The sequence below is a fragment of the Somniosus microcephalus genome, chromosome 8, assembly GCF_052327205.1.
Source record: "Somniosus microcephalus isolate GS21.2 chromosome 8, FLI_Smic_1.0, whole genome shotgun sequence".
NCBI lineage: Eukaryota > Metazoa > Chordata > Chondrichthyes > Squaliformes > Somniosidae > Somniosus > Somniosus microcephalus.
The window spans coordinates 230,094,170-230,121,228 of record NC_140994.1 but is presented as its reverse complement, the minus strand read 5'-3'; the positions used below and the strand labels follow the sequence as shown (position 1 = coordinate 230,121,228).

At 44.7% G+C, this 27,059-nt stretch overlaps 1 protein-coding gene across 7 annotated transcripts in view; it reads left to right on the top strand.

Moving 5' to 3' along the window:
- Positions 1 to 27,059, top strand: part of LOC147114145 (teneurin-2-like) — a 1,360,318-nt gene that overhangs the window by 476,132 nt on the left and 857,127 nt on the right. For all 7 annotated transcript variants that reach the window (XM_085995783.1, XM_085995782.1, XM_085995780.1 and 4 more), the window contains exon 4: positions 17,415 to 17,684. In XM_085995783.1, coding sequence (XP_085851909.1) covers positions 17,415 to 17,684 — 270 coding nt within the window. The remainder of the gene's footprint in view (positions 1 to 17,414; positions 17,685 to 27,059) is intronic.

Genomic DNA, 27,059 nt, shown 5'->3' with positions numbered 1-27,059 from the left:
AATGTTGCAAATGGGAGTGGCAAAAATCATACAGCATGAAAAATGGGGGCAGGGATAATTATCTGAAATTGTTGAACTCGATGTTGAGTCCGGCAGACTGTAAAGTGCCTAATCGAAAGATGAGGTGCTGTTCCTCGAGCTTACATTGAGCTTCATTGGAACAATGTAATAGGCCGAGGACAGAGAGATCAGAGCGGGAGTGAAGCGGTGAATTAAAGTGACAGGCGACCGGAAGCTCAGGGTCACCCTTACGGACTGAACGGAGGTGTTCCGCAAAGCGGTCGCCCAATCTGCGTTTGGTCTCCCCAATGTAGAGGAGACCACATCGTGAGCAACGAATACAGTATATTAAATTGCAAGAAGTACAAGTAAATCGCTGTTTCACCTGGAAGGGGTGTTTGGGGCCCCGGACAGTGGGAAGTACATGCCTGTACATGGGTTCAATACTCTATTAGCGTCCTTCGTTTGAAAGCAGGGACTATGTGATCTGACTCCCAATGCCGTTCAGTCATGGTCTGATGTCTCTGGACCCTCCAATCGAAAACGTCATCATCATCCTCACCTATCCCTCTACCTTTCTGAGCACTTATGCTCTGAGGTGCTTGTCTCTGAGCTGATGCTTGAAAGTGATGGAATGAAAGATGGTGTGGATGATGGGCCTGAAAATTGGAGCGTGCAACGCCCATTTTGAAGCGGAAAACGGACACTGAAGGGTCCAATATGATGTGCACACGTTCCTTCTGTGCAGGGGTTAGGCCCATTGCCTATGCAAATCTGGGGTCTAACGACTATTTCAAGCCTATTTCCGATATTAGATTGCGATTGACCACAGCTTGCACCATGCATGCTGCCGTCAGTTTTCTCAAAGGAGCGGCCGCCAAACCAGTGGTCTTTAAAGGACCAATTAAAGGTCAGTAATCTTTACCGGAATGTGGAGCCAGAAGGAGCAGGAGTGCTCCTCCTAGTTCCACATTCAAACTATGGGCCACTGCTTGTCACCACTCACCATACCCCCCTATCCCACCAGACTCACGGTCGGCCCCGTGCCAATGTTTCCGTCAGCCGATCGTCGTCATCTTGGCAACTGGTGCATTGCCTCTTGGGGCGCAGTTGGCATCCCCAGCATGCCAGTCATGTCCTGATGACAAAAGAGGATCACTTTCAAGCAGGGACAGGGTACTGAATTTGGATGATCAGCCATGACCTCATTGAATGGCGGAGCAGGCTCGAGGGGCCGAATGGCCTACTCCTGCTCCTATCTGCTAAGTGGTCCTCTTGCTCATCAGTTTTGGTGCAGCGGTTCATCGTTGCCATTGGCTCCTCACCCAAAGTCAGGTGTAAACCAATTTATAGGTCAGGTATGCAGGCATGGCTTCTTTTCTTTCATTCCATCAGGCACATCTGGCTGGATATGGCTGTATGTAGGACAAAGTAATAGAAATTACAGTGAGCTAAAATGAATAATCCACAGTGCGATGCAATTATGTAAGGCCTGCTGAGGGTAAATTTTGTCTGTTGAAGTCTTGAATACCAGAAATGTATCATTTATGCAGAAACCTGTTGTTGCTCCATGCCTAGCAATCTCTCCAACTCCAAAACTTCCTGCCATCAGACGACCTATGATGGTGAGTACCTCTTTTTTTCTAGGAGGTCAATTCACATGTATTTGCCCAACCTCCCCTTGTGGACTTCCTCTCCTTTATCACACCATTTTTTCCTGCAACACAAATGCTGCCGATGTTATGTGTCTGTCTCATTGTGTTCATGTGGGAATTCGGAAAGGGGGCCAAACGTTCACGCCAACTGTAACATAGAGAGAGCTGTCAGTGAATGTTTCACTGGGCAGCATGTGGGGTGCTGGTGATTTAGCAATCTCTTGCCATTGTGTCAAACAACTGTGTACGTGCATTGGTGGTTCGCAGTGTCTGTACTGGAAGCACATGCAACACTCAGCCGTTGATTGTGCCAATACAACAGCATACCCTGTTGTCCTGGCAAGATCTTCAACGTGATGGGTGGCACACTTACCTTACCTGTTTTGTCTGGCACTGAATTGCTGATCTGGGGATTGGGGAGATGGAACTACCTGCTTCAAGCACATCCATTCTCTATACCATCGCTGTGGAATTAAATTGCTCTCTTCCCCTGTGTACCAAAGATTCCTGCAGACTTTGTCCTCATTGCTTCCATAAGTACCTCCATCTCGATGTTGCTGAAGTTGGAGGCTATTTTTGCAGCAGATGCCATGCCTTTTAAGCTCTCCGCCCATGTTTCAATTGCTGCCACATCCCCTTAAACCTGCTACAGGCCTTTAAATCCTGTAGCAGCGTGACTGTCTCAAGGATGAACTCAGTCAAATCTCTGCCAGGTCTCCAATGGGAGCCCATCGAAAAATATGGTGGTGAGCTGACTCCAGAAAATCCTTCAGGGTCAGCGGCAAGGCCATTGGAAGAGCAGAAGTGCCTGTCCACTGTATTTCTGGCAACAGAGCATTTGAATCATGAAATCTAGGCCAAAGTTCTGAGGCCAGTCCTTTAGTTGGCTCAATAAAGTACTGGAATCTTAGTGGAAGAAACATGAGTTTGAATTCCAATCATGGTCGCTGCTCACACTTGAGCTTTACTGGAAATTGCCAGTCTTGGCCTTGTTACCTTCTTAAGTGGGTGCAGGGATGAAAAACTGATGAGTTGAGTAAAACAGGGAATCTTCTGAAACTCATTTCCTGGCTGTAACTGCGTAGTGGCTTAGTGCCTGATCAGGTATTTTTAGGGTGGGCCAAAATATCCTCTGAGTCAAGGTGGACAATGTGAATATAAGGTTTTTGAGGTGTGGGGCGGGGAGATAGGGGAGGAGAGTAGATGTATTGTTGAGGGAAAAATAGAGGAGAATTCAAGAAAGAAAATGAAAACAGCCAGGAGATGGAAGTGTCACAAACAGTTAGAAATGCCGACAAATTCTGTTAAGAGTAAGGTTAATTGGCTGGCAAGCTAACTTCACTAATATCTGGGATGCCCATTTCTACTGCTACTGAGTGATCCCAGAGTTGATCTCTAGGGATACATTACTTCTACGACGTGCTTTTAAATGAAGAATCCTCTCAGTGTTGCAAATTTCTTCAAACACGGTAAACTCTAGATAGTCAAACATTTCACTCTGACACTCTCAGCTTCTTTACTAATGCAGTCTGTATAATGAAACTGAAGGAAACTTTCTCAGGAGAGGAGCCGACATCATGACTCAGCAATTTAGTCCTACCCGGAAGAATTTGGGGAAATCACTGCACAAACTGGCTCTTCAGTGGAAGCTGCTGCTCTCAGGATTGCATGCTGGTCATTCCTGCTTGATATGAACACTTGACCACATTTTCCTTATTTCTGCTATTTCACGATCTCCAAATGGGCCTCAAAAATACATCTCGATGCACTGAAAATAAAACAGAAAATGCTCGAATTTACCCAGTCAGCTTTGTAACGAAAATGAAAATCAAGTTTCATAGGGAGGCACCATATTGAATATCTTTCACACAAATTACACCAGGCACTGCATACATGAAAATGCAAGTATGTAATACCCATGGATTTTTAAAATTTGTTTTCAAGATGTGAGTGATGCTGGCAACGTTGCATTTTGTTGCCCATTCCTAGATGCCTTGAGAACTGCAAGATTGTATTTATTACAGAGTGGCTTGCAAGATTACTTCAGAAGGGCATTAACAATCAGCCACATAATGTGCAATAGGAGTCCCATGGAGGTGATCAATTCCTTTCGTGAGCCAGTGGATCTTTACCATGGCCCAGCAGCTTTCATGGTCATTTTGTTCAGACGTAGCTCACAATTTAATTATTGATTTCAATTTCACAACTTGCCATGGTGAATATTTGAACTCCAACTTCTGAGTTTAGTACCAGAAGCACTCCACCACTGTACCTTTTATATACTATCTGTGTTCAGTTACCATACAACAGCTTCCATTTCTAAAGCACTCATTAGGTACAAAGAAACATCTCACAGCACTTTACAGTGCAACTGGATACTGAGCTGGGAGACAAAGGGAAGGGGATCAGATGTAGGCAAAAGCATAGCTGAAGACAAGGGTCTTAAGGAGATGTACTTGGTAATATAATGACAGACTAGTCCTTTCATGCTAAGCCTGCTGTCGACTTTCGCCATCCTTCTCTCCCCATCAGTTATTGCTCACTGTTGAGCTCCTGCAAGATCCCTCCCTGCTGCAACCTCAACAAAGCGACTTTTCTGTATCATATAGAATAACTCGTTCACATTGGTGTTTTGCAGTAGCAACAATTACTGAATATGCTTGGGAATAAACAGCCACTTAGCAATTTACAATGCCATCAGAGCATTTCAATGATTTACAGCCTTGTAGCACACTCCTTGTAGTTTTCTTATCCCAGGTACACGTTTAAGCACTGTATGCTTTTTGCCTGAAATGAATTACAATAGAATTAAAGGGCAGCCAGTTCTACAGCACAACAGCAGGAAGCAAAGGCCAGTTGGAATTAGAACTGGATTTTAACTCCTACCCACTGTGCACAGAGGTTGCTATTGCTGCAACCGCTGCTATCGTTACCACTTGGAAGCCACACATAGTCTACGCCCAGGAGATTCTTGTTTAAATTTTAATTAGTTCTCAACATAACCATAAATAATATAAACATACAGGATTATAATCCTGAGAGCACCACAGCGAAGGAAGAAAAAATAGAAAAGCTGCATAATCCCTTCTCAAGTAGGGGACTAGTTATTTATCGAATGTAAATTTAAAAAAAAATTAAATCAGAAGTCAATAGCTTTATATCTTTAAAAATAGCTTTGCAGGAAAGGACTGAAAATCTTCATGTTAATTTTAACAAAGTTGGCGTAAATATAAAAAGCACTGCCATTTTGTACTCCTGCTGACATTTTCCACTGAAATTATTAGGAGGAGTTTCAGTCTCTAAATATTGAAAGCTTTAGTTCTACATTGATTTTTACAGCCATTCTCCCACCGAGGGACAAAATCAGAGAGAGGATCTTCCCAAGTGGCTCTCGTGCATCTCTGAGTGACCAGTCTCTGGATCGGGCTCTCACCTGGGATGGTGGGTAGACTGAAAAGTGGAAAAATAATGAAGTCATTTACAAAGAAAACAATGCAATACTCCCATCATTAATCACAACACTTAAAATAAAGTAACTGTAAAACTGTTACTAATTCAGTCTGAATAGTTAGCAATGTATTTCCAGTAATGCATTTCTGTTTTCCGTCAGCTCTACTTAGGTGTTAGCTGTGGCTCAGTGGTAGGAAGCACTCTTGCCTCTGAGTCAGAAGTTTGTGGATTCAGGTCCCACTCCAGAGACCTGAACACAAAATCTAGGCTGACACGCCAGTGCTGCACTGAGGGAGTGCTGCACTGTTGAAGCTGCCGTTTTGCAGATGAGACATTAAGCTGAGGCTCCGTCTGCCCCCTCAGGTGGATGTAAATGATCCCACGGCGCTATTTTGAAGATGAGCAGGGGAGTTTTCCCCGGTGCCCTGGACAATATTTATCCTTCAGCCAACATCACTCCAAAAAACCAGATGATCTGGTCATTATCACATTGCTGTCTGTGGGACCTTGCTGTGCGCAAATTGGTTACCACGTCTCCTATATTACAATAGTAACTATACATCAAAAAGTACTTATTTGGCTGTAAAGCAAATGAAGCACTTTGGACCACCCTAAGGTTGTGAAAGGCACTATATCAATGCGATTCTTTCTTTCTTAAAAAATGCAGAAAGCACTACTCATGCCTTACAACACGAGAAAGGCTACAGTTTGCATAAGGAACAGTTGAGTGGAGGTGCACTGTGACGGGGCCACTTGTGGGTCAAAATCTAATTCACTGGAAAGGACTTCCATCAGTGCTGCTGGATCTTTTTTCTTTTTCAGATCAATCTTCGCCACTGCATACTTGCCAAAATTCAGGACCATCCCATTTGTCAGTAGTGTGTTTGTTCTGTGAATACAAGAGGAGTGCTTTCTTGGAACAGAATGAAAAAAGGAAAGAGGTCGTGTTGCTTTAGCAATCTAGATCTGCATCTTAATAGTCGCATACGGCCTATAATGTTGAGAGTTGTCCTGGTCTCCTTTACAAGTGAAATTTAAGACCAAATCCATTCTTGAACATGTGTTATGTCTTGCTAGGAAGCTGCACTCCCACTGCCTGTACCCTGCTGTACCTGCAAAGGCAATCGATAAGAGTGGTAATATCTCCTCAACATCACTAAAACTCAATGAATTGTTAGAGTAATGGAAAACAAGAGTTATGTCAGCGAGCACAGCTGGTAAGAACAGATAAATCCTCAACAGCTGTTCTTAACTGTTTTTTCATTGGGACTTGACAGACGGGGAGAGATATAAACTTATTATGTGAGCTTAGTGCCCTTCAAAGTCTGAGAAAAGCTTATAGCAGTAAATACTGGCTTTTCTTGCACAGTATCTGGAGTTTGCATTAGGACAGTAGGGAGGCGCCCTCTGACCACAGCAAGCGAATCACACTCTATTAAGTACTATTTTAATGGCTATATTTTAACAGGGCACTTCACATAAAGTCTTGCTTCTTTGGGGACAGTTGTTGAGCAAGACTCAGCTTAGGCAACAACTTGCTCAAAAAACATTGCTGATTCTCAAACAAGAGATGCTTGTGTCGTAAAATTTCAATCACAAAGCACTGGAAAAGATTTTTTTCGAACGATGTCTTTTTTCTATATTAAAGGCGCTACACAATGGCAAGTTGTTGTTGTGGGAAGCTGAAGCTGGGAGTTCGAGGCTGTAACACATTCTCTGAACTCAGATGATTTTTGAGGTTATCTGTAAAGTGGGTTACAGCCTTATTTAAAAAAAAAATCAGCCCTGGTTTATTCTCTATGTAACATGAACCAGTGGTAAAGTTGACACAGTTCTGAATACCCATAAGACACAGCAAATTGAAACTGTGTCTCATCAACTACATTAAAATTAGATTCCTGGAAACAACTTGGTCACCACTTCCAAGTATCCATTATTCTTCATGTAATATATGCAAGTCTTGCTGAAGTGTTTTTTTTCTAATCATGTGGCCATACATGGGAAAAGGAAATGAGCTAATTGGCGAATTGGAACTGGTAATGGAGAGAGGAGATTTGCTGGCAGACTGAGTACAACAGCATGGGATGGATTGTCTATTGCTGTATTGTGACAGCTTCGCTGAAATGATGTCAGATTCCTGCTATCAGACCTTTGCCCATGTATTGGGAATTTGGCATGTACTCTGTGACTAGTGAATTGTTTTTCAGAGGTGGGAAAGGCAAGTGTCTTCTGTGGTGATCACGAGTATCGTTATTGTTATAATTGATCTTTCGTACCACCTGGCGGCAGATATGATTGCTAAAAAGTCCAACAACATCTTGAAACTGTCAGCACTGCCGCTTTGGAATATGGATTCCAAGTATCTAGGCTATCCCATCACACATTTGGTTTTAGCACCATCATAGTTTATATTTTTATTTGCAAAAAATAAATACACCCTGATTTGTAATATTTCTGACAAATGCTAAAGAGCAACAATTCTTTCATTTCAAAAGGCTTTTACTTTGCTGCATTCACGGACTACGACTCCTTTAACAGGTGCCCTGGCTTCTTGCTGTTTCCCTAATTTATTTTGCTCTATCTCTAACTGCAGTAAGGGGGACATAATGCCTGATCCATGGAGCTCTATATGAGCCCACCTTGAATAATTAATAAAAAGTGCTCTTCAGTGGGGAAAAATAGGGGGAGCTATTCCTGGTTATTCTCCTCTCCCCTAATCCAGCGCACCCTTCTGCTTTGCCTTACTCCAAACAGCATGAATGCAGGTGGAATTCTTAACCAGTGGAAGGACTTGATGGTGAATGTTAGTCATAGTTAGGGTCCAGATCCATCAACCAGTTAATGTGAAGTTAGTGCATGATCTTTAGGCGATTGAGGATATGTGGCACAATACTAATACAATATGAGATCAAAACATTTTGGAGAGAAAATGTGGGGTAGATAATAATAGACATTATTCTAATGGTAATGGCGAAAATGAATTGTTTAAATGATCAATCTCTAAAGGCAAGATAAGGTTAACATGCCAATCACTTTACTTGTGGAAAATGGGTCTCAAGATAGCCAAAACAAGGCCATACATATGAAGCAATGCAGGTGGTGAGGCCTGTTAAATTGAGGCCTGAGTTTGAAGATATGGAGATGCAGAGTAGCCTAGGTGCAAGAAGAGAATCATAGATCTGCCCCCAAGGGCAATTAATGAGCTAAAGCAGCCAGGTTGACAGCTGCAGAGCCCGAGGTGCCAGGAATGACAGTTGGTAGGGCTGAAACAGCCAGGAAAGAGAGTGGAATGCTAAAAAGAAAGGTAGCTGGAGGTAGGAAATGGTGAGGAAGGGGCAGTTAGAAAAGCATACTGGGCAGGAACGGCAACTGGAGATGAAGAAATAGCCACAGAAAGGCAACTGGGTCCAGAAAAAGGCGAGGAAGGGACAGCTGGGGAAAGATATTGGACATAAAAGTTAGCTGGGACTTAGAAAATAGCCAGGAGGATGCAGCTTGATTCAAGAAATGGCCAGGGTGGGGCAGCTGGGAACATATACTGGGCACAACTTCGGGAAAAAATCCATGAAGGAGCATTTGGAGAACTGTAGGGGATATAAAATAGATTAAAAGCAATGCCAGTCGGTGTAATGTATATACCTTTAAGCGGGGAACTATCTTTTACAACTCATGTATACTGCAGTACCGGCAGTGACCACACCTGTATATAGTACTGAGTAGTAATCTGTACAGATCAGTTCCAGTGTGAACCACGTTGAGTAAACACCTGTTGTACCGTTCTCCTGCAGTCTGTGTCTTATTATACACAGACACAACATTGGTGACAAGGCAAGTTTGAACCTACCTGCAACTCTGCATCAACTCCCGGGGATTCGTTCCTGGAGATCAGTGGATTGGAGGTCAAGGCCAGAGACTCGGGCGTCGACCACGGGCAACCGCCCAGTCATCCAGCAGAGACTCGAGAATTGCGGGGGAGGCTTTCGAGAGCCAGGCTTGGCTTTCCAGTCGAGGTGGTCCAGCGAAACGGGCTGGCAACAGGTAGTGCGCAGACCCTTCCCAGACAGCGGCGGGCTAGAGCCCGACCGAGCGGCACAGCAAAGGGCCAAGCAGCGTCGACGGGGGAGAGAGAGAGAGGGCAGAGTGCACAGGCGCAGCCGGTGTTCAGGGGCTGAGCAGCGTCGAAGAGAGGGAGAGAGAGACGTGCAGAAAGTCGCGAGGCGCCGCCATTGCCACGAGGACCGCCGAGAGCGGCGTTGGCAGCAGCGCAGGAGAAGCGCGCAAAACCTACAGGGCGCCGCCATTGCCACGAGAACCGCCGGGAGCGGCGTTGGCAGCAGCGGGGGAGGAAGGAAAGCGCTGGAGACGCCATTTTAAGCCATTGGGAGACTCCATTTTAAACCACACCCAAAATGCCGAAGAGTGGCAGTATCACCGCATTTGACAATGAAGTCGAAGATTGGACTACATATGTCGAACGAATAGAGGTATACTGCAAGGCAAATGAGGTGTCAGATGACAAGAAAGCATCGGTATTGTTAAATTTAATGGGTACAAAGATGTATGGTTTATTACGAAATCTAGTAACCCCAACGAAGCCAATGGAAAAGAGTTTTGAAGACATAGTAACGATACTACAGGAACATTTAAACCCCACACCGCTGCTGATAGCAGAAAGATTCAAGTTTCACAAACGGAACCAGCATAAGGATGAAAGCAATGCTGATTATTTAACAGAACTGCGCAAACTATCAAAACACTGCCAGTTTGGAGCGGGACTGGCAGATACTTTAAGGGACAAGTTTGTGTGTGGGCTTCAAAGTGAAGGAACCCAGAAACGGCTTTTATCTGAAAAGGATCTTACGCTGGAAAAGGCTTTCAGCATTGCGGTATCATATGAAGCAGCAGCATGGGGTGCTGCAGAGATACAACAGAGACCGCAAGAATATGGCACAAAGGTAATGTCATATAGAACAGAGAAGTGCTATCGCTGCAGCAGAACAACACACGACCAGAATGATTGCTGGTTCAAAGACAAAGTGTGCAGACAGTGTGGAAAAGTAGGACACATAGCACGAGTCTGCAGGTCGGGAAAGAAAACCAGCAATAAGAAACCTACCAAAGAAAAGTAAAAGAAGGTACATAAGATGATGGAGAATAGTTCAGACGAACAAAAGAGTGATAACGACTCCGAAAGCAGGGAACTGAGTTGTCTGAAACTACATAATGTGATCACAACGGAGGATCACCGAACCATTTGGGTCACTCTCAAGATAGCAGGAGTCCAGGTAAAGATGGAATTGGACACAGGATCAGCCCTAACAGTCATAAGCCAACGGGACTACGAGCGGCTATTCTCACACATACCTTTGAGAGACACAAAAATTATTTTGAAGACGTACACAGGGCTAAAAGTCTACCCCAAAGGAAAAATAAGGGTGACCGTTATATATAACGGTAAGGAAACACCAAAACTAGACCTGTATGTATTGCAAGATGGAGGACCACCATTACTGGGACGTGAATGGATCCGGAAAATACAACTGGATTGGCATTCCATACAGGCACTGACTGTGGCTGACAAAAAGGATGACGACGTCACACCTGGGCGACTGTCAAAGATCCTAACTGACGTGAAAGAAGTGTTCCAGCAAGGACTCGGAACACTAAAAGGTATGACAGCGACGATTAAAATTGAAGAAAACGCAAGCCCAAAATTTTTTAAGGCCAGACCGGTACCTTATGCGATCCGCCCAGCCGTCGAAGCATAAGAACATAAGAACATAAGAAATAGAAGCAGGAGTAGGCCAATCGGCCCCTCGAGCCTGCTCCGCCATTCAATAAGATCATGGCTGATCTGATCCTAACCGCCAATCTACTATCACAGAACCATCTCCTGAATCTAACAGAATTAGACACATGAAATAGGAGCAGGATCAGGCTACACGGCCCCTGGGCCCGCTCCGCTACCCACAGGGCCATGACCGATCCAAACCTAGACTCATGTCCAAATTCCTGCCCGCTCCCCATAACCCTTTATTCCCTTTACTTCTAGGAAACTGTCTATTTCTGTTTTAAATTTATGTAATGATGTAGCTTCTCCAGCTTTTTGGGGCAGCATATTCCATGGACCTACCACCCTCTGAGTGAAGTAGTTCCTCCTCATCTCAGTTTTGAAAGAGCAGCCCCTTATTCTAAGACTATGCCCCCTAGTTCTAGTTTCACCCATCATCGGGAACATCCTCCCCGCATCCACCCAATCCAACTAGAGCTGGAGAGTCTGGAACGTTCAGGTGTACTGTCCAAGGTAGACTGGAGCGAGTGGGCTACACCCATCGTCCCTGTGATGAAAATGTCGTTGAGCAGCACGCCTGGGGAACCAAGGAAGGTTCGCATCTGTGGGGATTTTAAGGTAACAGTGAACCCGGTCCTTCACACCGTACAATATCTACTTCCGCGGATTGAAGATATTTTCGCCTCGCTATCTGGAGGGAAACGCTTCACTAAGATTGATCTGGCCCAGGCTTATCTGCAAATGGAGGTAGAAGAAGCATCAAAAAAATACCTCACAATCAACACCCATAAAGGTCTCTACCAATACAACCGGCTGGTATTCGGGGTAGCATCAGCTCCGGCTATTTGGCAGAGGGCAATGGAACAAGTCCTGCAAGGGATCACAGGGACCCAGTGTTATTTGGACGACATCCTGGTCACTGGCGAAAATGACAGTGATCACCTTGCCAACCTGGAGCAGGTGCTCACTAGATTGCAGGAATATGGGCTCCGAGCTAACCGCCCCAAATGCGAGTTTTTTAGAAAACAGATCTCGTATTGTGGCCACGTTATCGATAAAGAGGGGTTACATAAGTCCCCAGAGAAGATTGAGGCAGTAGTCAAGGCTCCAGCACCGGAAAATGTGTCACAACTGAGGTCGTTCCTCGGGCTGGTAAACTGCTACCATAAGTTTTTGCCAAATTTGTCTACAATACTACACCCACTGAACACCCTACTGCAAACTGGGGTGCCATGGAAGTGGAGTGATGAATGTAGACGAGATTTCCAGAAGAGCAAAACACTAATCACATCGAAAGAGGTATTGGCCCATTACAACCCGGCATTACTAATTCGGTTGGCATGTGATGCGTCACCCTACGGCATTGGAGCGGTGCTGTCGCACAAATTCTCGGATGGCTTTGCGTCACGATCACTACTAACCTCAGCCGAGCGTAACTACGCCCAGATTGACAGGGAGGCCCTCAGCCTAGTGTGGGGAGTGAAAAAATTCAATCACTATCTGCACGGGCAGAAATTCACCTTGCTGACTGATCACCAGCCTCTTGTCTCCATTTTTAATCCGAAGAAGGGCGTTCCGGTGATGACTGCGCAACGACTACAAAGATGGTCACTTTTTCTAGGGCCGCACCACTATGAGATTGAATATAAGGGCACGAAACAGCATGGAAATGCTGATGGGCTATCACGCCTGCCACTGCCTACTGCGGAGGAAGCACCAGCAGTGGATCCTGTCGATATATTCCACTCGACTATAGTTGAATACCTACCGGTAACTAACGCTTGTATCGAAAAGGAAACCCGAAATGACCCGACACTATCTCGGGTATATGATTTGACGGTGAAGGGATGGCCAGCACATGGCGACTCACTGTTGCCAGCATACTTGACAAGGAGAGAACAGCTGTCAGTGTGCCGGGGGACTTTGATGTGTGGATCCCGAGTAGTAATTCCACCCAAGTTAAGGGATAGAGTGCTCAATGAGCTTCATGAGGGTCATCTGGGAGGGGTAAAAATGAAAAGCCTAGCCAGGGCTTATGTGTGGTGGCTGGGAATCGATAAATAAATCGAGGACCTGACCAAGAGCTGCTCAGGATGCCAGAAAGTCCAAAAATGCACCACCACAGGCCCCTCTACACCCATGGGAGTGGCCCTCATCTCCATGGCAACAGGTGCATATTGATTTTGCTGGTCCATTCATGGACTCAATGTTTTTAATAGCCGTGAATGCGCACTCGAAATGGCCTGAGGTCATCAAAATGTCCTCCACCACCACGGAGAAAACTATTGCAGTCCTACGGACCATTTTTGCCAGGAATGGCTTGCCAGAACAGATTTGCTCCGACAACGGACCACAGTTTGTGTCCGAAGAGTTCCGGAGGTTCTTGAAAAAGAATGGGATAAGGCATTACACATCCACCCCGTATCATCCAGCCACAAATGGATTGGCTGAGAGGTTCGTACAAACCTTTAAGAAGGCAATAAAGGCTATGTACAATGACAACATTCTGCTGCAGCACAAGGTGGACAATTTCCTGTTCGCCTACCGGAATGCGACACATGCAGTCACCAACCAGGCCCCAGCCATGATGTTCTTTAACCGAAGGTTAAGATCTCGCCTGGATTTGCTCAGACCAAACGTACGAAGAGATGTTGAGAGTAAGCAATTCCAGCACATCCATGAGAAGCCAACAAGGAGCTTCAATGTAGGGCAACCAGTCTTGGCCCGTGACTACCGAACAGAAAAATGGCAGCCAGGAACGATATGCACACGGCAGGGCCCACTAATGTACACAGTAGACGTTGGGGAGAGCATCGTGAGACGCCATGCTGACCAGATCCTAGAGTCACAGGAACAAGTCAACCCCATGCCTCGCCCATACGTACCTGGTGATGAACCCGACGTACAGGTCGCATCTACACCAGAAACAGTAGCATCGGAAGCTGATGAACCAACCGATGACAGGGGGCCAGAATCGCCTCCGCACCAAGAGCAAGACACTCGGGAAAGGCGCTATCCAGAAAGGATCAGGAAGCCTCCCCAAAGACTGAATATATAAATAGACTATTTTCAGCTAATGTTGCATGTTAAAAGTGTTAATTGTAATTAGTTTGTTATGTAATTGTTAAATGAGTGTTATGGTACTGTTGATCTAAAAGGGGAGGAATTGTAATGTATATACCTTTAAGGGGGGAACTATCTTTTGCAGCTCATGTATACTGCAGTACCGGCAGTGACCACACCTGTATATAGTACTGAGTAGTAATCTGTACAGATCTGTTCCAGTGTGAACCACGTTGAGTAAACACCTGTTGTACCGTTCTCCTGCAGTCTGTGTCTTATTATACACAGACACAACAGTCGGGACAGGCAATAATGCCTTGTTTTGTCTTATACTTTGTGCCTAGATAGACAGGTATGCAAGCAAACATTTTTTTCCACAATCAGTCATAAGTACACTTCTTGCTGTAAATGCACATAATTCATCTATGATCAAATTGAAACCACAGCAGCTTTTATTTGAACTATTAATAAGGCAGAATCACTGCCACACATGAGATTCCAGACTAATTATTTCTGCAGTCTGAAGATAGTGTTAACATTATCTAATCTCAAATTCTAAGGTCAGAACACCTTTCACCTTTCAGCTGGGAGCTTTCAAACAGTAGTGTTTTCACAGCTCTGCTACACTGAAGGTATTATTAGAAAATACCAATGAACACATAGGAAGAAGAAAACAGCAACATGTGTACTTCATCAACGGTGCTGAGATAACTGAGGATGTAGCTGTAAGAGACCGAGGAGTCTTAGTTGCCTCAATGCTCAACATATCCAGCCAGTAAAGAGTAGCAATCAACAAAGCCAATATAATGTTGAACTAAAAACAGGAAATGCTGGAAACACTCAGCAGGACAGGCAACATCTGTGAAGAGAGAAACCGAGTTAACGTTTCAGGCCGATGACCTGTCATCAGTTCTAATGAAAGCTCATCGACCGGAAATGTTAACTGTTCCTCTCCACTGATGCTGCCTGACCTGCTGAGTGCTTCCAGCATTTTCTGTTTTTAGTTCAGATTTCCACCAAGCCTAATATATTGCTTTTGTTATAACTTTGAACTACATACCCAATACAGTGGAATACAAGTCAAAGGAATTCGTGGGCAAATTGTGCCGTTATATATGTGTGATATAGTCAAGGATTCCAGAATACTCAGCAGGAATGCTCACAGCAACTATAAACTGGTCAGACCACACTTCGAGTACTGTGTCTCGTTCTGATCGTCAAGAAACAAAGGAGATGTTGATCTTCAGTATCAGCGGTCTGAATTATGAGGAAAGACTGATTGCAGAGACTTGGGGGTCAATTTTCGTGGAGCCGTCAGGCGGGGTTTCAGGCGTGTGGGGGGGGGAAATCCCGAATTCGGGGGTCCCGACACCATCCCGCCCAAAACCCCACTCCACGCAACTTTCAGAGGCGGCGGGTCCCCGCCCCGCACTGGGACCCGCCAACCCCAGTCGGGAAGGGATTAGTGCCAATTAACTGCCTGTTAACAGATAGTTAACAGGCAGTTTTTAGCCTAATCCCTATTTTGAGGGGTTTTGTGTGGGATTCCCGATGGCTCCAAACCACGCCAGGTTAGAGCAGGTGGGCCGTCGGGTTGAAGGAGTTGGAGGGGTCGCGATGTCAGTGTTCAGGTGAGTGATGGGTGCATGAGTGCAAAGGTAAGTGTGTTTGGTGTGTCTAAAGTGTGTAAAGAACTTTTACTTACCTGTACTTACCTTAACAGCCTTTCTTGCTGTAGCTGTCGGGAGCCCATCACTCAGCCGGCACTTAAAGCTGAACGGCTGCGATCTGTGAAAAGTGACAGCCTTCAGCTTTGAGTGCCGGTGTGAGTTCTAACTGAGTCTGTGCAGAATGACTCATGCTAGAACTGAGACTGTCAGTGTTTCACAGCTTCAACCAGCTGTGAAACACTGATATTTCATCTGTCAAGAACTCTTGACAGATGAAATTGTAGTCTGTGATGTCACCTGTTGCCGGGTGGCCCTTAATTGGCCTGCTGAGCCCGCTGGGCGGGCTCAACAAGGTCAATCAAGGGAAAATCACGCGGATTGGCCAGACGTCGAAGTAGGCGGGTCTAAAACCCGAAAGTTGTAGTCCCGCCTTCTTCCCGACAGCTTCAGGAAAATCGACCCCTTGGGCTTTTCATCCTGCAAAGAGGGATGTGTCTAAGGGGTGATATTAAAGAGGTATTTAAAATAGTAAATGGTATGGAAAAGGACTATCCAGAATACTACTTTAAATTAAACAGTGGGACTAGGGCAAGGGGACATGGATTCAAACTGGAAAATGATAACTTTAGGGCTGGTATCATGAGGTCCTTCTTCATGGAGAGAGTGATCAACACTTGGAATGGAATTGTAAGGTTGTTGAGGATGGATGCATTAAGATGGGCCCAATGGCTTTCCTCATCTATAAGTATCTGGTGATCTTGCGATCACTAAAATAGCAGTCTTCATTAAGCATTGAACGTACAGGTGCACCGGCGCCTGGGGGTATCTGGAAGCTGGCCATAAGACTGCAGTTCCTGCTCAGTCACCACAGGCTGTAACACTACTGTGAGCACGTCATGTCAATCAGATGCGGGGTTGATGTTAATCAGCCTACAATTTCCAACAGCAGATTGTGGAGTAGTGTTAAAACCAAATGGAAGGAGCCCTTGACACCATCTGGAACATTAAAAGTATATTTTAAAGCCTCAGAAACTACCAGAGTCTTGTCCTGAACAGAACAGGAGTCTGGCCATGTGCCATCCACACAAATCAGCAACAATATATTCATATTTAAAATTGCTCAGCCAAAACATACCAACCTGGGCAGGACAGCAGAGCTGACCTGCACCAGGTTGGTTGGAGGGGATGGCAACCACGGTTTTAGGAATAAAATGCTCGCATCCTACTGACAGATAATTTAACTACGTAAAATGCCTTTTGCTTCACAGCTGGAAATACCTTGGGGCAAAGACCACTGCTTTCTGGTGGTGGTATTTACACCCATTTGACAGGAAATTGGCCATTAATAAATAAATATTTGCTTCACAAAATTTGCCGCTAGGTGTTTGGTTAATGCACCATGAGGGTAATTTTAACCTAGCCCACCCAGTGGGAAACTGAGGCAGTCAGACCAGTTGTCCACCTTGCAACCCACCTGAATTTACTTTCCAGTGAAGTCTCAATTTGAATGGGGAAGCTTCCCAGTCGGTTTTTAAAAATTAATTCATCTGAAGAATATGCATAACAATTTTTGAAGTGCTCCTCTTTCCTTTCACCTCGCAGATAATGGGGCATTTTTGGTGTTACTATAAAAATTGATTAGGAATCAATATAAAGAGCTCAGGCTGGAACTGGCTGAGTTCCTTGCCACTGCTCACTGTACAAATCTAATACTCTTGAGTATGATTGCACTGTCTCTGTAAGTAGGGAGTGCGTGATGTGTATCCTTCTTTTGTTTATGTGCAGGAGCCAATTTCACACTGACAGAACTGGGAATCTGTGAGCCCTCCCCTCACCGCAGCACTGCTTATTGTCCAGACATGGGGCTCCTCCAACGTGGATATTCCCTGAGCGACGCTGACTCTGACACAGAAGGTGCCATTTCTCCAGAGCATGCTATTAGGTTATGGGGGAGGGGCATCAAATCCAGACGCAGCTCAGGGCTGTCCAGTCGAGAGAATTCAGCCCTCACATTGACCGATTCAGAGAACGAGAAGGAATCTGATGAGGAAACAGGTATGTGCGTTTAAAAGCCAGTAAAAGTACAGCTTTCAGTCTTGCCACCCCTCGGAAATGAGAAGCTGCTGTTCATTGTGGTTTCTACTGTTTTTGCTGCAGTGGTACGGTAAACAAAATAAGTTTGTAAAGAAATCCATTTTGCTCCTTCTTCAAGGCGGACTTATGTCATTGTATCATGGTGTTCATGGTACTTTAGAAGGCGTATTCTTATCTCATGATTTAGGTCCAGAGAAAGATCAGAGATTGGCCACATAAGATAATGAACTGCCAGTGACGAAGTCATAGCACTGGCATCTTAACATGGGCCAATACCCAATTTATTGGCTGAAGGTTTGAAACAAATTATTCATTTTGATCATATAAGGAGATTCCATAATAAGATTAGAGGGTCAACATGTGACCTTCTGGTGAAGGTATAGCACCATGTTCCTACTTTCAGGGTGCAAATATACAACTGAATTTCTTTTTCCAAAAATACGTAAAACGTAACCAGTGCACCTCCTGGTGAGGTTAAAATTATTTAATGAATCGTTTTAAACCCTTGCACCATTAAAGCGCTGACTTGTAGCCACCGAGCTGACTGCAATATCCTGTGGTAAGATCATGGTGCTATACCTTCACCAGAGAACAACAAAGTGTTTGTACTGTAGCTAGGGTACCAGGTTTTACTTTGCCGGGAGGTTTCCTGCTTCCACGAGTGAATGTATTAGCACAGCATATGGCCAATTTATATGCTAACACCTATTTGCTCAAGGAGAAGCTAATCATTAAAGCAGGATTCAATTATGCTTTAGATGCCTCTTTTGACTTCTGATTGGTCACATCTTTGTGTGTTTTTTGTGTATGTGTGTGTCCACTTTGGGTCCCCATACATGGTGGATATCAACTCTGTGGAAAAATTGCAGGAGAGGATTGTAGAATGATACGTAGCCTAAGAGCTCTTCTGATGATAGGGCCCAAGAGGTAGGGCTGTTTACTACAGCTTGGGGTGGGGATATGATTGAGATTTTTAAATGGATGAATGGACAGGGTCTGGTTGGATAGGTCAGTGAAGATGGATAAGGATTGTAGGGCTAGATGGCATGCATAGAAAATATGTAAGCAAAGAGCTAGGTTAGATGCCATGAAGTATTTTTTTTCAGAGAGTCATTGCTCTCTGGAAAAGAAATATCTAAACATGCAATGGGTACGGATATATTACCAAGCTTTGATCGGGAACTTGACAAGTTCCTGAGTGAAGAGGATGTTTCTAGTTGTAAGAGGCAAGTTGCTAGTTAAACGTGAAGAGTTATGAGTCACAGTGATCTCCTAGAGCTTGGCTTGATTGTCTTAAGAAGTTAGAGAGGAACTTGCTAGAGATTTTCCTGAATTGGCCGATGTTTTTTTTTCTGCCTCTCCCAAGATAAGCTTAGGTCAATGGTGTACGTGGTTGCACCATGTCAGGACAGGGTGTGCTTGATGGACCTGAGGTTCTTTTGCCATAATGCTTTTCACGTTCGAATGTGTGTGAGACAACCTGTTATACTCTCTGATGCAGCACAGCAGAGTTGGGGACAATATATTTTTTTCAAAACCTTTGACATAAATGAAAATATTAACAGTAGGATTAAGGTCAACATTGATAAATTTTCCATTGTTAGATGAGCTCACTGAGGTTCATCTGGCTATCTGAAGCTTCTTTCAACAAACATAGCTGCCTCAGACCCAAATGTGGTTCACATAAATCAAGGAAGCTTAGATCAAACTAGCATAAACAAGCTACAGAATATATTTTTATTTCATAGAATCATACAGCGTAGAAGGAGGGCAGTCAGCCCATCATGCCTATACCAGCTCTCTGAAAGAGCTACCAATTAGCCCTGCTCTTTCCCCATAGCCTTATCATTTTTTTCTTTTTAACTATATATCCAATTCCCTTTTGAAAGTTGCTAATGAATCTGCTTCCCCCGCCCTTTCAGGAAAGGCATTCCAGATCATCATAACACGCTGCGTAAAATAAATTCCCCTCATCTGTGTCCTCTGGTTACCGACCCTCCTGCCAGTGGAAACAGTTTCTCCCTATTTACTCTATCAAAACCCCTCATAATTTTGAAATAATTTAAATATTATTTTGCAGAAGTATAATTGAATCAAAAGAATGAGGATGAAGCTGGGTAGTGAGATATAATTGAGGAGAACATGTTTTTACTGAATGACTCAGCCTTGCAGTCTTATCTTTCCTTAAAACTGCTTGCCCGTGGTCAACTGTTCTGTTGTCCATTGTTGCTTAAATTGATCTTGATTATTCTTCTGCTGTTTTTGGTACAATAGCTGCACTAATAACATGTTGGAGCAGAACCTTTTTGCTACCACTAGATGTCACTAATTCACTTAACTGCCATGCTGCCCTTTGCTGGGATTCCATTGGCCTAGAAATTCAGTGGCCTGCGCCACCCGTTAGCGCCCTAAGAGGGCACTTAGTGGGTTTTGCGCCACTGGCCACACCTCCCGCTAAATTTAGCGGGACGCTAATGGCGGCGCTAGCCGTTAGCGCAGCGCCCCGCTACCGCCCCGATCGCGAAATTTTGTAGCGCCCACTGCTTTAACGCCGGTCGCAATTTGCGACCGGTTCAGGGGGGGCCTACCTGCGGCGGTAGAGGTGCTGAGGTGCAGGGCGGCCATTTTTTTTGCTGAAACGGGGCGCCAGTGAATTTCTAGGCCCATGTGTTTTTAAAAGTTCACCAATGTAGCAATGGATAATTGTGCAGCACTGTAGCCCTCCTATTTATTGTATCCTGAAGTATGAGTCATGCTGTCTTAATGTGAATGGGGGATCTGTCTCTGCCTCTGTTCAATTAGGCTGTGTTGGTTGTAGGTGAGGAATTATCTGTCTCAGTGGAAAAGTTAGGGGGAGGAGACAGCTGCTATGCAAATGAGTGACTATCAGTCTCAGTGTAAGTAGAGGAGGAGGACTGTGATTATCTCATTGGGAAGTGGGGCGTGATTGGCTCAGTGCGAATGAGAGCCCATCGATGTGGGCATGCAGCTGCTTCTATGAAAGAGAACTGTGCCTGGCTCAGCTTGAATGGAGGCCTGTCGTTATCTCAGTGTGAGTGTGACCCTGCCTCTGTGGCAGTGAGCAGTTCAGTGCGAACAGGAATGTGCCCCTCCAGGTGCAAATGCAAATCTGTCCCTATCTCAGTAGGGAAGGGGAAGCTTTCCGTCTCACTAGGAATGTGGGCTGTGCTGGTCTTAGCCCACAATGCTCTACTCACACTGAAACTTGTTAGCCTTATTCTGACACTCTTCAGTAATAGATCTTACTTCCTGCAGTCTCAGAAGGTCTTGTTAGCCTTGTAAGATGAAAACGTGGTTTTGGAAGCAAGTCCCTAGTTGAATTTTGGTGGAAATGTTGTCCAATACTGTGCCAGACAATTGAAAGTAGCCTCATAGGTGTCAGAAGTTATGCACAAAAAAAAATGCAAATAATGACAAAGAAAGCCAGGGATGTATAATTGGACAAAGTTGCTTGTACATAGCTCCCTTGCTGTTTCCTTTTCTTTTTTAAAAGAGCGTCTTCCTTTGTAATATTAAGAACTCTCATGGTAAGAAAAAACAAACAGTTACAAACATTTGATATGCCTGACTGCCCCCAGGTTTTGTTGTAATAGAAACATAGAAGATAGGAGCAGGAGTAGGCCATTCGGCCCCTCGAGCCTGCTCCACCATTCAATGAGATCATGGCTGATCATCCAAATTCAGTACACTGTCCCTGCTTTCTCCCCATATCCCTTGATCCCCCTAGCCTTAAGAAATATATCTAACACCTTCTTGAATATATTTAATGAACTGGCCTCAACTGCCGTCTGTGGTAGAGAATTCCACAGGTTCACCACTCTTTGGGCGAAGAAATTCCCCCTCATCTCAGTCCTAAATGGCTTACCCCTTATCCTTAGAATGACACTCTAAAAGAGCAGATCTTTTACAAATGGGCTGCAGGCCACATTCTCCCCTATACATGCCCATATCTCGCTACCCAGTTTGCCTCGCAATCTGGCCATGTCAGCACCTGTGTGTGCCTTGCTGCTCAACCCTGCCAGCAGCAATCTGTGCTTCACCACCTAGCCCTGTCAGTAACAGTGTGCAGCCCTATTAGTGCATGCTTCTGTCTCACCACCCAGCCCCACAATAACAGTGTGCACATCGCTGGCCAGCCCTGGCAGTGCAGACCAGCATCTTACCACTTGCCCCGCAGTAACAGTGTACATCTCGCTGGCCAGCCCTATTAGTACATGCCTCACTGCTCTGCCCCGTCAATAAATGCTTGCACCTCTCTGTGCAGTTCTGCTAACTGTCCTGTCGGTCCTGAATCTCATTGCTTGGCCCTGTTGGTACCAACCTGTACCCGACCACCCAGCCCTGGCAATATCCATCTCAACACCCAGTCCTGCCTGCGCCAGTCTGCACCTCAACACCCAACCATGTACCACAGACCTGTGGTTCATTATCCCGTCAGTATCAATGTCTGTGTAGCAGCAGGAGGTGAAAAGACCACTGCTTCACAAGCAATACTTCCCGCTGTATGGATGTTCAATGAAATTATTTCTGGGGGGTCTTCACCTCGAAACTTTACTTCAAAAAATAAATAGAAGAAGCTTTTTCGGACTGTTTTTAAAAAATCAGTGGGTAACAGGGTTAATTGTTACACGGTGATGTCATGCTATCTGAGGGCAACAATAGATTACCACCTGACTCAAAGCCGAGTGACGGGAACACATAGGACAATTCAGCCCATCAAAGTTAATCCCTGTAGAATCTTAACTCCTTCATCAAAGCATCCAATTTTATTTGGAACAAGCCAATGTTTTTGCCTTTAAAACCCTGACTGGTGGATTATTTGAAACATTTATTTCAGCAGGACAACATATGTTCTCTGTTTTACAATTTTCACATAATATGTGCTTATGTTAAGCATGGCCACCAGTCACTGAAGGGTGAGATGCTGCAATGATACTGTAGCTCTGTCCTTGTATGAAATGCAGCGTTTAGGGGGTGTTTTCCTCCTGCTCATCAGTTTCAGTAAACAAGGTGGCATGGAAGAGAAATCAATGCCTCCCAATTGATCTGTTGATCTTAAATTACCTGTAATATAAGATGGTAACGCAGTAGTTTTTGTAAAATAAATGTACAAATCTTCTGTACTGTAGTAGATTTCTATGCAGTGCTCCATCAGTGCATTGTAGGACACCTTGGAAAATGTATTTCATTCTTAGAGAAGCTGGCTTGACAAAAGAAGCATCTTGCAATTGGGTGTCATGCCCTTAAATAGTGGCACCAAATTGATGGTGCTTGGTGAAAGGTTCAAGCATTAAGTAAGTGGTTTTATTTGGACCCAGGAACCTTGAAAGCTGTGTGTTGACAAGCTCGCCTGAGACTTGAGATAAGCCTTTGATTGCTGAGTGGCTAATGAGAAACTGATGGATTTTGTACAATGGTTTATGACTTGTAACCAGCCGTCTGTGTTTTTCTTATCCTTTTCTTTGGTTTTTTTAAGCATCGGAGGTTGCAATAAGTTTGCTTCAAGTCTGCCCTCGTGTTTTACGATCTGTGAAAGGGACAAGGAAGATCTAGGGAGTTTGCATGCTGTTTTGTAGATCCATCTGTGTTCCTGGCTCCATATCAAAACAATCAGTGCCTGTATGAAATAACAACAGGAAACGCTGGAAAAACTCAGCAGGCCAGGGCAGCATCCATGGAGAGAGAAACAGTTAACGTTTCAGGTCGATGACCTTTCGTCAGAACTGGAAAAAAGCAGGAAATGGAAAGCAGTTTTAGGGGCTGGGAAAAGGGGGTGGGGATGAAAGAACAAATAGGAAGGTCAGTGCTAGGATAGAAAGCAGGAGACATTGAGAGACATTATGAGACATTTAAGGCAAGGGGAGGTGGTAATGGGACAGGTTAAGAAACAAAGGATGGCTCTAGATGGGGTGTGAATTGCGCTGGCAGAATAAAGGACAGCTGCCATGTGGGCGGGAAGAAAAAAGAAGAAAATATATATATGTGATAGGGGCCGAGGTTATGATCTGAAATTGTTGAACTCTATGTTGAGTCCAGAGGGCTGTAAAGTGCCTAATTGAAAGATGAGGTGCTGTTCCTCGAGCTTACGCTGAGCTTCCGTGGAACAATGCAAGAGGCCGAGGACGGTGAGGTCTGAGTGGGAAGGAGCGGAGAATTAAAGTGACAGGCGACCGGAAGCTCGGGGTCCCCCTTACGGACTGAACGGAGGTGTTCCGTAAAGCGGTCACCCAATCTGCATTTGGTCTCCCCAATGTAGAGGAGACCACATCGTGAGCAGCGAATACAGTACACTAAATTGCAAGAAGTACAAGTAAATTGCTGTTTCACCTGGAAGGGGTGTTTGGGGCCCTGGACAGTGGGAAGGGGGGAGGTATAAGGGCATGTGTTGCATCTCCTGTGCTTGCACGGGAAGGTGCCGGGCGAAGGGGAAGGGGTGCTGGGGGTGGTAGAGGAGTGGACTAGGGTGTCGCGGAGGGAGCAGTCCCTACGGAATGCTGAAAGGGGAGGTGAGGGGAAGATACGTTTGGTGGTGGGATCACGCTGGAGGTGGCGGAAATGGCGGAGGATGATCCATTGAATGTGGATGCCTGTGCGAATAGGAAAGTACCAAGTGTAGAACTGCTAATCTGAGAGAACGAACGGCGGTTGTCAAAAAAATCAATCAACTCCAGAGGGAATGTAAAAATTTCTGTATTGGATAGGGGACGTATGAGATTTGGGAGCTCTGGCTATGGCCCGAGCAGAACAGCATTTTGAAAACTACTTTCCAGCTCTCGCAATTTATAAAAGAACAAAAGACTTGCATTTATATAGCGCCTTTCACGAGCACAGGACATCCCAAAGTGCATTACAGCCAACAAAGTACTTTTGAAGTGTAGTCATTGTTGTAATGTGGGAAACGCGGCAACTAATTTGCACATAGCAAGCTCCCACTAACAGCAATGTGATAATGGCCAGATAATATGTTGTAGTGGTGTTAGTTGTGGGATAAATATTGGCCAGGACACCAGGAGAACGCCCCTGCTCTTCTTTGAATAGTGCCATGGGACTTTTTTTACACCCACCTGGGAGGGCAGACATCCGTTTAAAACCTCAGTTTAACATCTCATCCAAAAGATGGCACCTCCGACAGTGTAGCACTCCTTCAGTACTGCACCGAAGTGTCAGCCTGGGCTTTGTGCTCAAGTCTGTGAAATGGGGCTTGAACCCACAACCTTCTGACTCAGGCAAAAGTGCAACTAACTGAGCCAAGGCTAACACCTTGAATGAGGAAAATTTATTGACATAGAAGGTTTTTACAGCAGGGAATCCTTTGCCACAGGAAGTGGTTAAGGCACACACCATTGCAATTTTGAAGGAATTCTTGGATAATTAGAAACGGGAAGATATATGTCTATGGGGAGAGTGTGGAGCTGTGGAGTTATATTTGGACTGCTCTCAAAGAGTTAGCACAGACACAAGGGGCTGAGTGGCCTCCATCGGTGTTATAAATTTATATGGTTCTATGGTATGGTATGGAATAGAAAAAGTATATTCCAAGTTCAATTGGCGCTTCAGAGGAAGTTGCATAGTTGTCCCTAGATTAAAAATGGGAAAAGGCAGCATGTAGTCCCATTGATAGTTGTTGTCCAGTGACCCTGGAAAGTTTACTTGTGTTAAAATCAGCTAAGTATAGGATTAGGCTTGGTCCAACGTGTCCCGTATGGTTGAATCGCCTGTCCCCGCTCGTCCAGACTCGGACATGTTGAATGGCCACTTGGACAAGGGTATCTCAGTCTTGCATTGAACTGTACCTAGACTTTCAGGACAGAGGTGACTTTGCTGAAATGTGGCTGGATTTTTCAATGTAAAGTTTGTCACACTTATGCAGATCGCTGCTAACTTTAAAAGGACCAAGCAGAGCGAGCAAGAGGACTGAATGTACTCTTAGATGATTACTTGTCTCCCAGGTTACCAAAATTGACTCAGTAGTCTAGCTAATGTGAACTGCTCCCATTATAAGGTTAGAATTCTCACAGCAATTTAAAGTAACCGGAGGAAATTAATTTGAAAGAAGGAATGAAATACAGCCTTGGTATGAAGGACAGTAAAACGAATAGAGTTGAGTAGGAGGGAGAGATGTAACCAAGTATCAGAGAAGGATAAATGTAAGAAGTCACACAACACCAGGTTATAGTCCAACAGTTTTATTTGAAATCACAAGCTTTCGGAGCGCTGCAGGTAATCTTTACCTGTAATCATCTGGCATTATTCTCTGACTATATAATCTGTGTTTATAGGCATCTCTCCACTTCACCTGACGAAGGAGCAGCGCTCCGAAAGCTTGTGATTTCAAATAAAACTGTTGGACTATAACCTGGTGTTGTGTGACTTCTTACATTTGTCCACCCCAGTCCAACACCGGCATCTCCACACCAGAGAAGGGTAAGCAGACAGTGATGAAGGGAAAGATTGGTGTCAGTTTTAACCTGAATATCAGGCAATTCACTTTTCAGCTCTCAGTTACTAAAAACTAGCTCCTTACCGTGGAGGCTTTCCTATTGGAATTTTCCAGTCTCCCTCCCACAGACGGAAAGCAAAGAGACAACATTACCAAGTCCAAGAAAGAGTGACATGTACATAGATGGATTTATTTACTGTGGCTGGCAAAAATGCATTCAAACTGACTTAAAGGGAACAGCTAAAGGAAACTTGTCTCTCTGGCTTTAGCACTTTGGGAAAATGCTACTTGGCTGCTTTTGGCATGGGGCCAGGAGACATGCTGAGGTCCTTCCAGTGCTCTCAGTATGGCGGGAGGTAATGATGATTGAAAGTAAGGATTATAAAAAAGCAAAGATGCGTCAAAATATTTCCTACAAAGGATAGAGTAGATACGGAGAATCTACTTCCTCAGGTGGGGGAATCGGAACAAGGGGGCACAATCTTAAAATTAGAGCGTGGCCATTCAGGAGTGAAATCAAGAAGCACTTTTTCACACAAATGGGAGTGGAGATGTGGAATTCTCTCCCCTAAAAGGCTGTGGATGCTGGGTCAATTGAAATTTCCAACACTGAGATGGACAGATTTTTATGAGGTATGGGTATCAAAGGATGTGGATCAAAGGCAGGTAAATGTAGATGAGGTACAGATCAGTCATGATCTAATTGAATGGCAGAACAGGCCTGACGTGCTGAATGGCCTACTCCTGTTCTTATGCTGCATCAATGGCTCCCCAGCTAAAGGGTTTAAGAATTTCTGTTCTTTTCTACTGAGTGAATATTTTACAATATTTTTCATATTCAGGCATTTGTAATACACTATTTACAGTAGCCAATT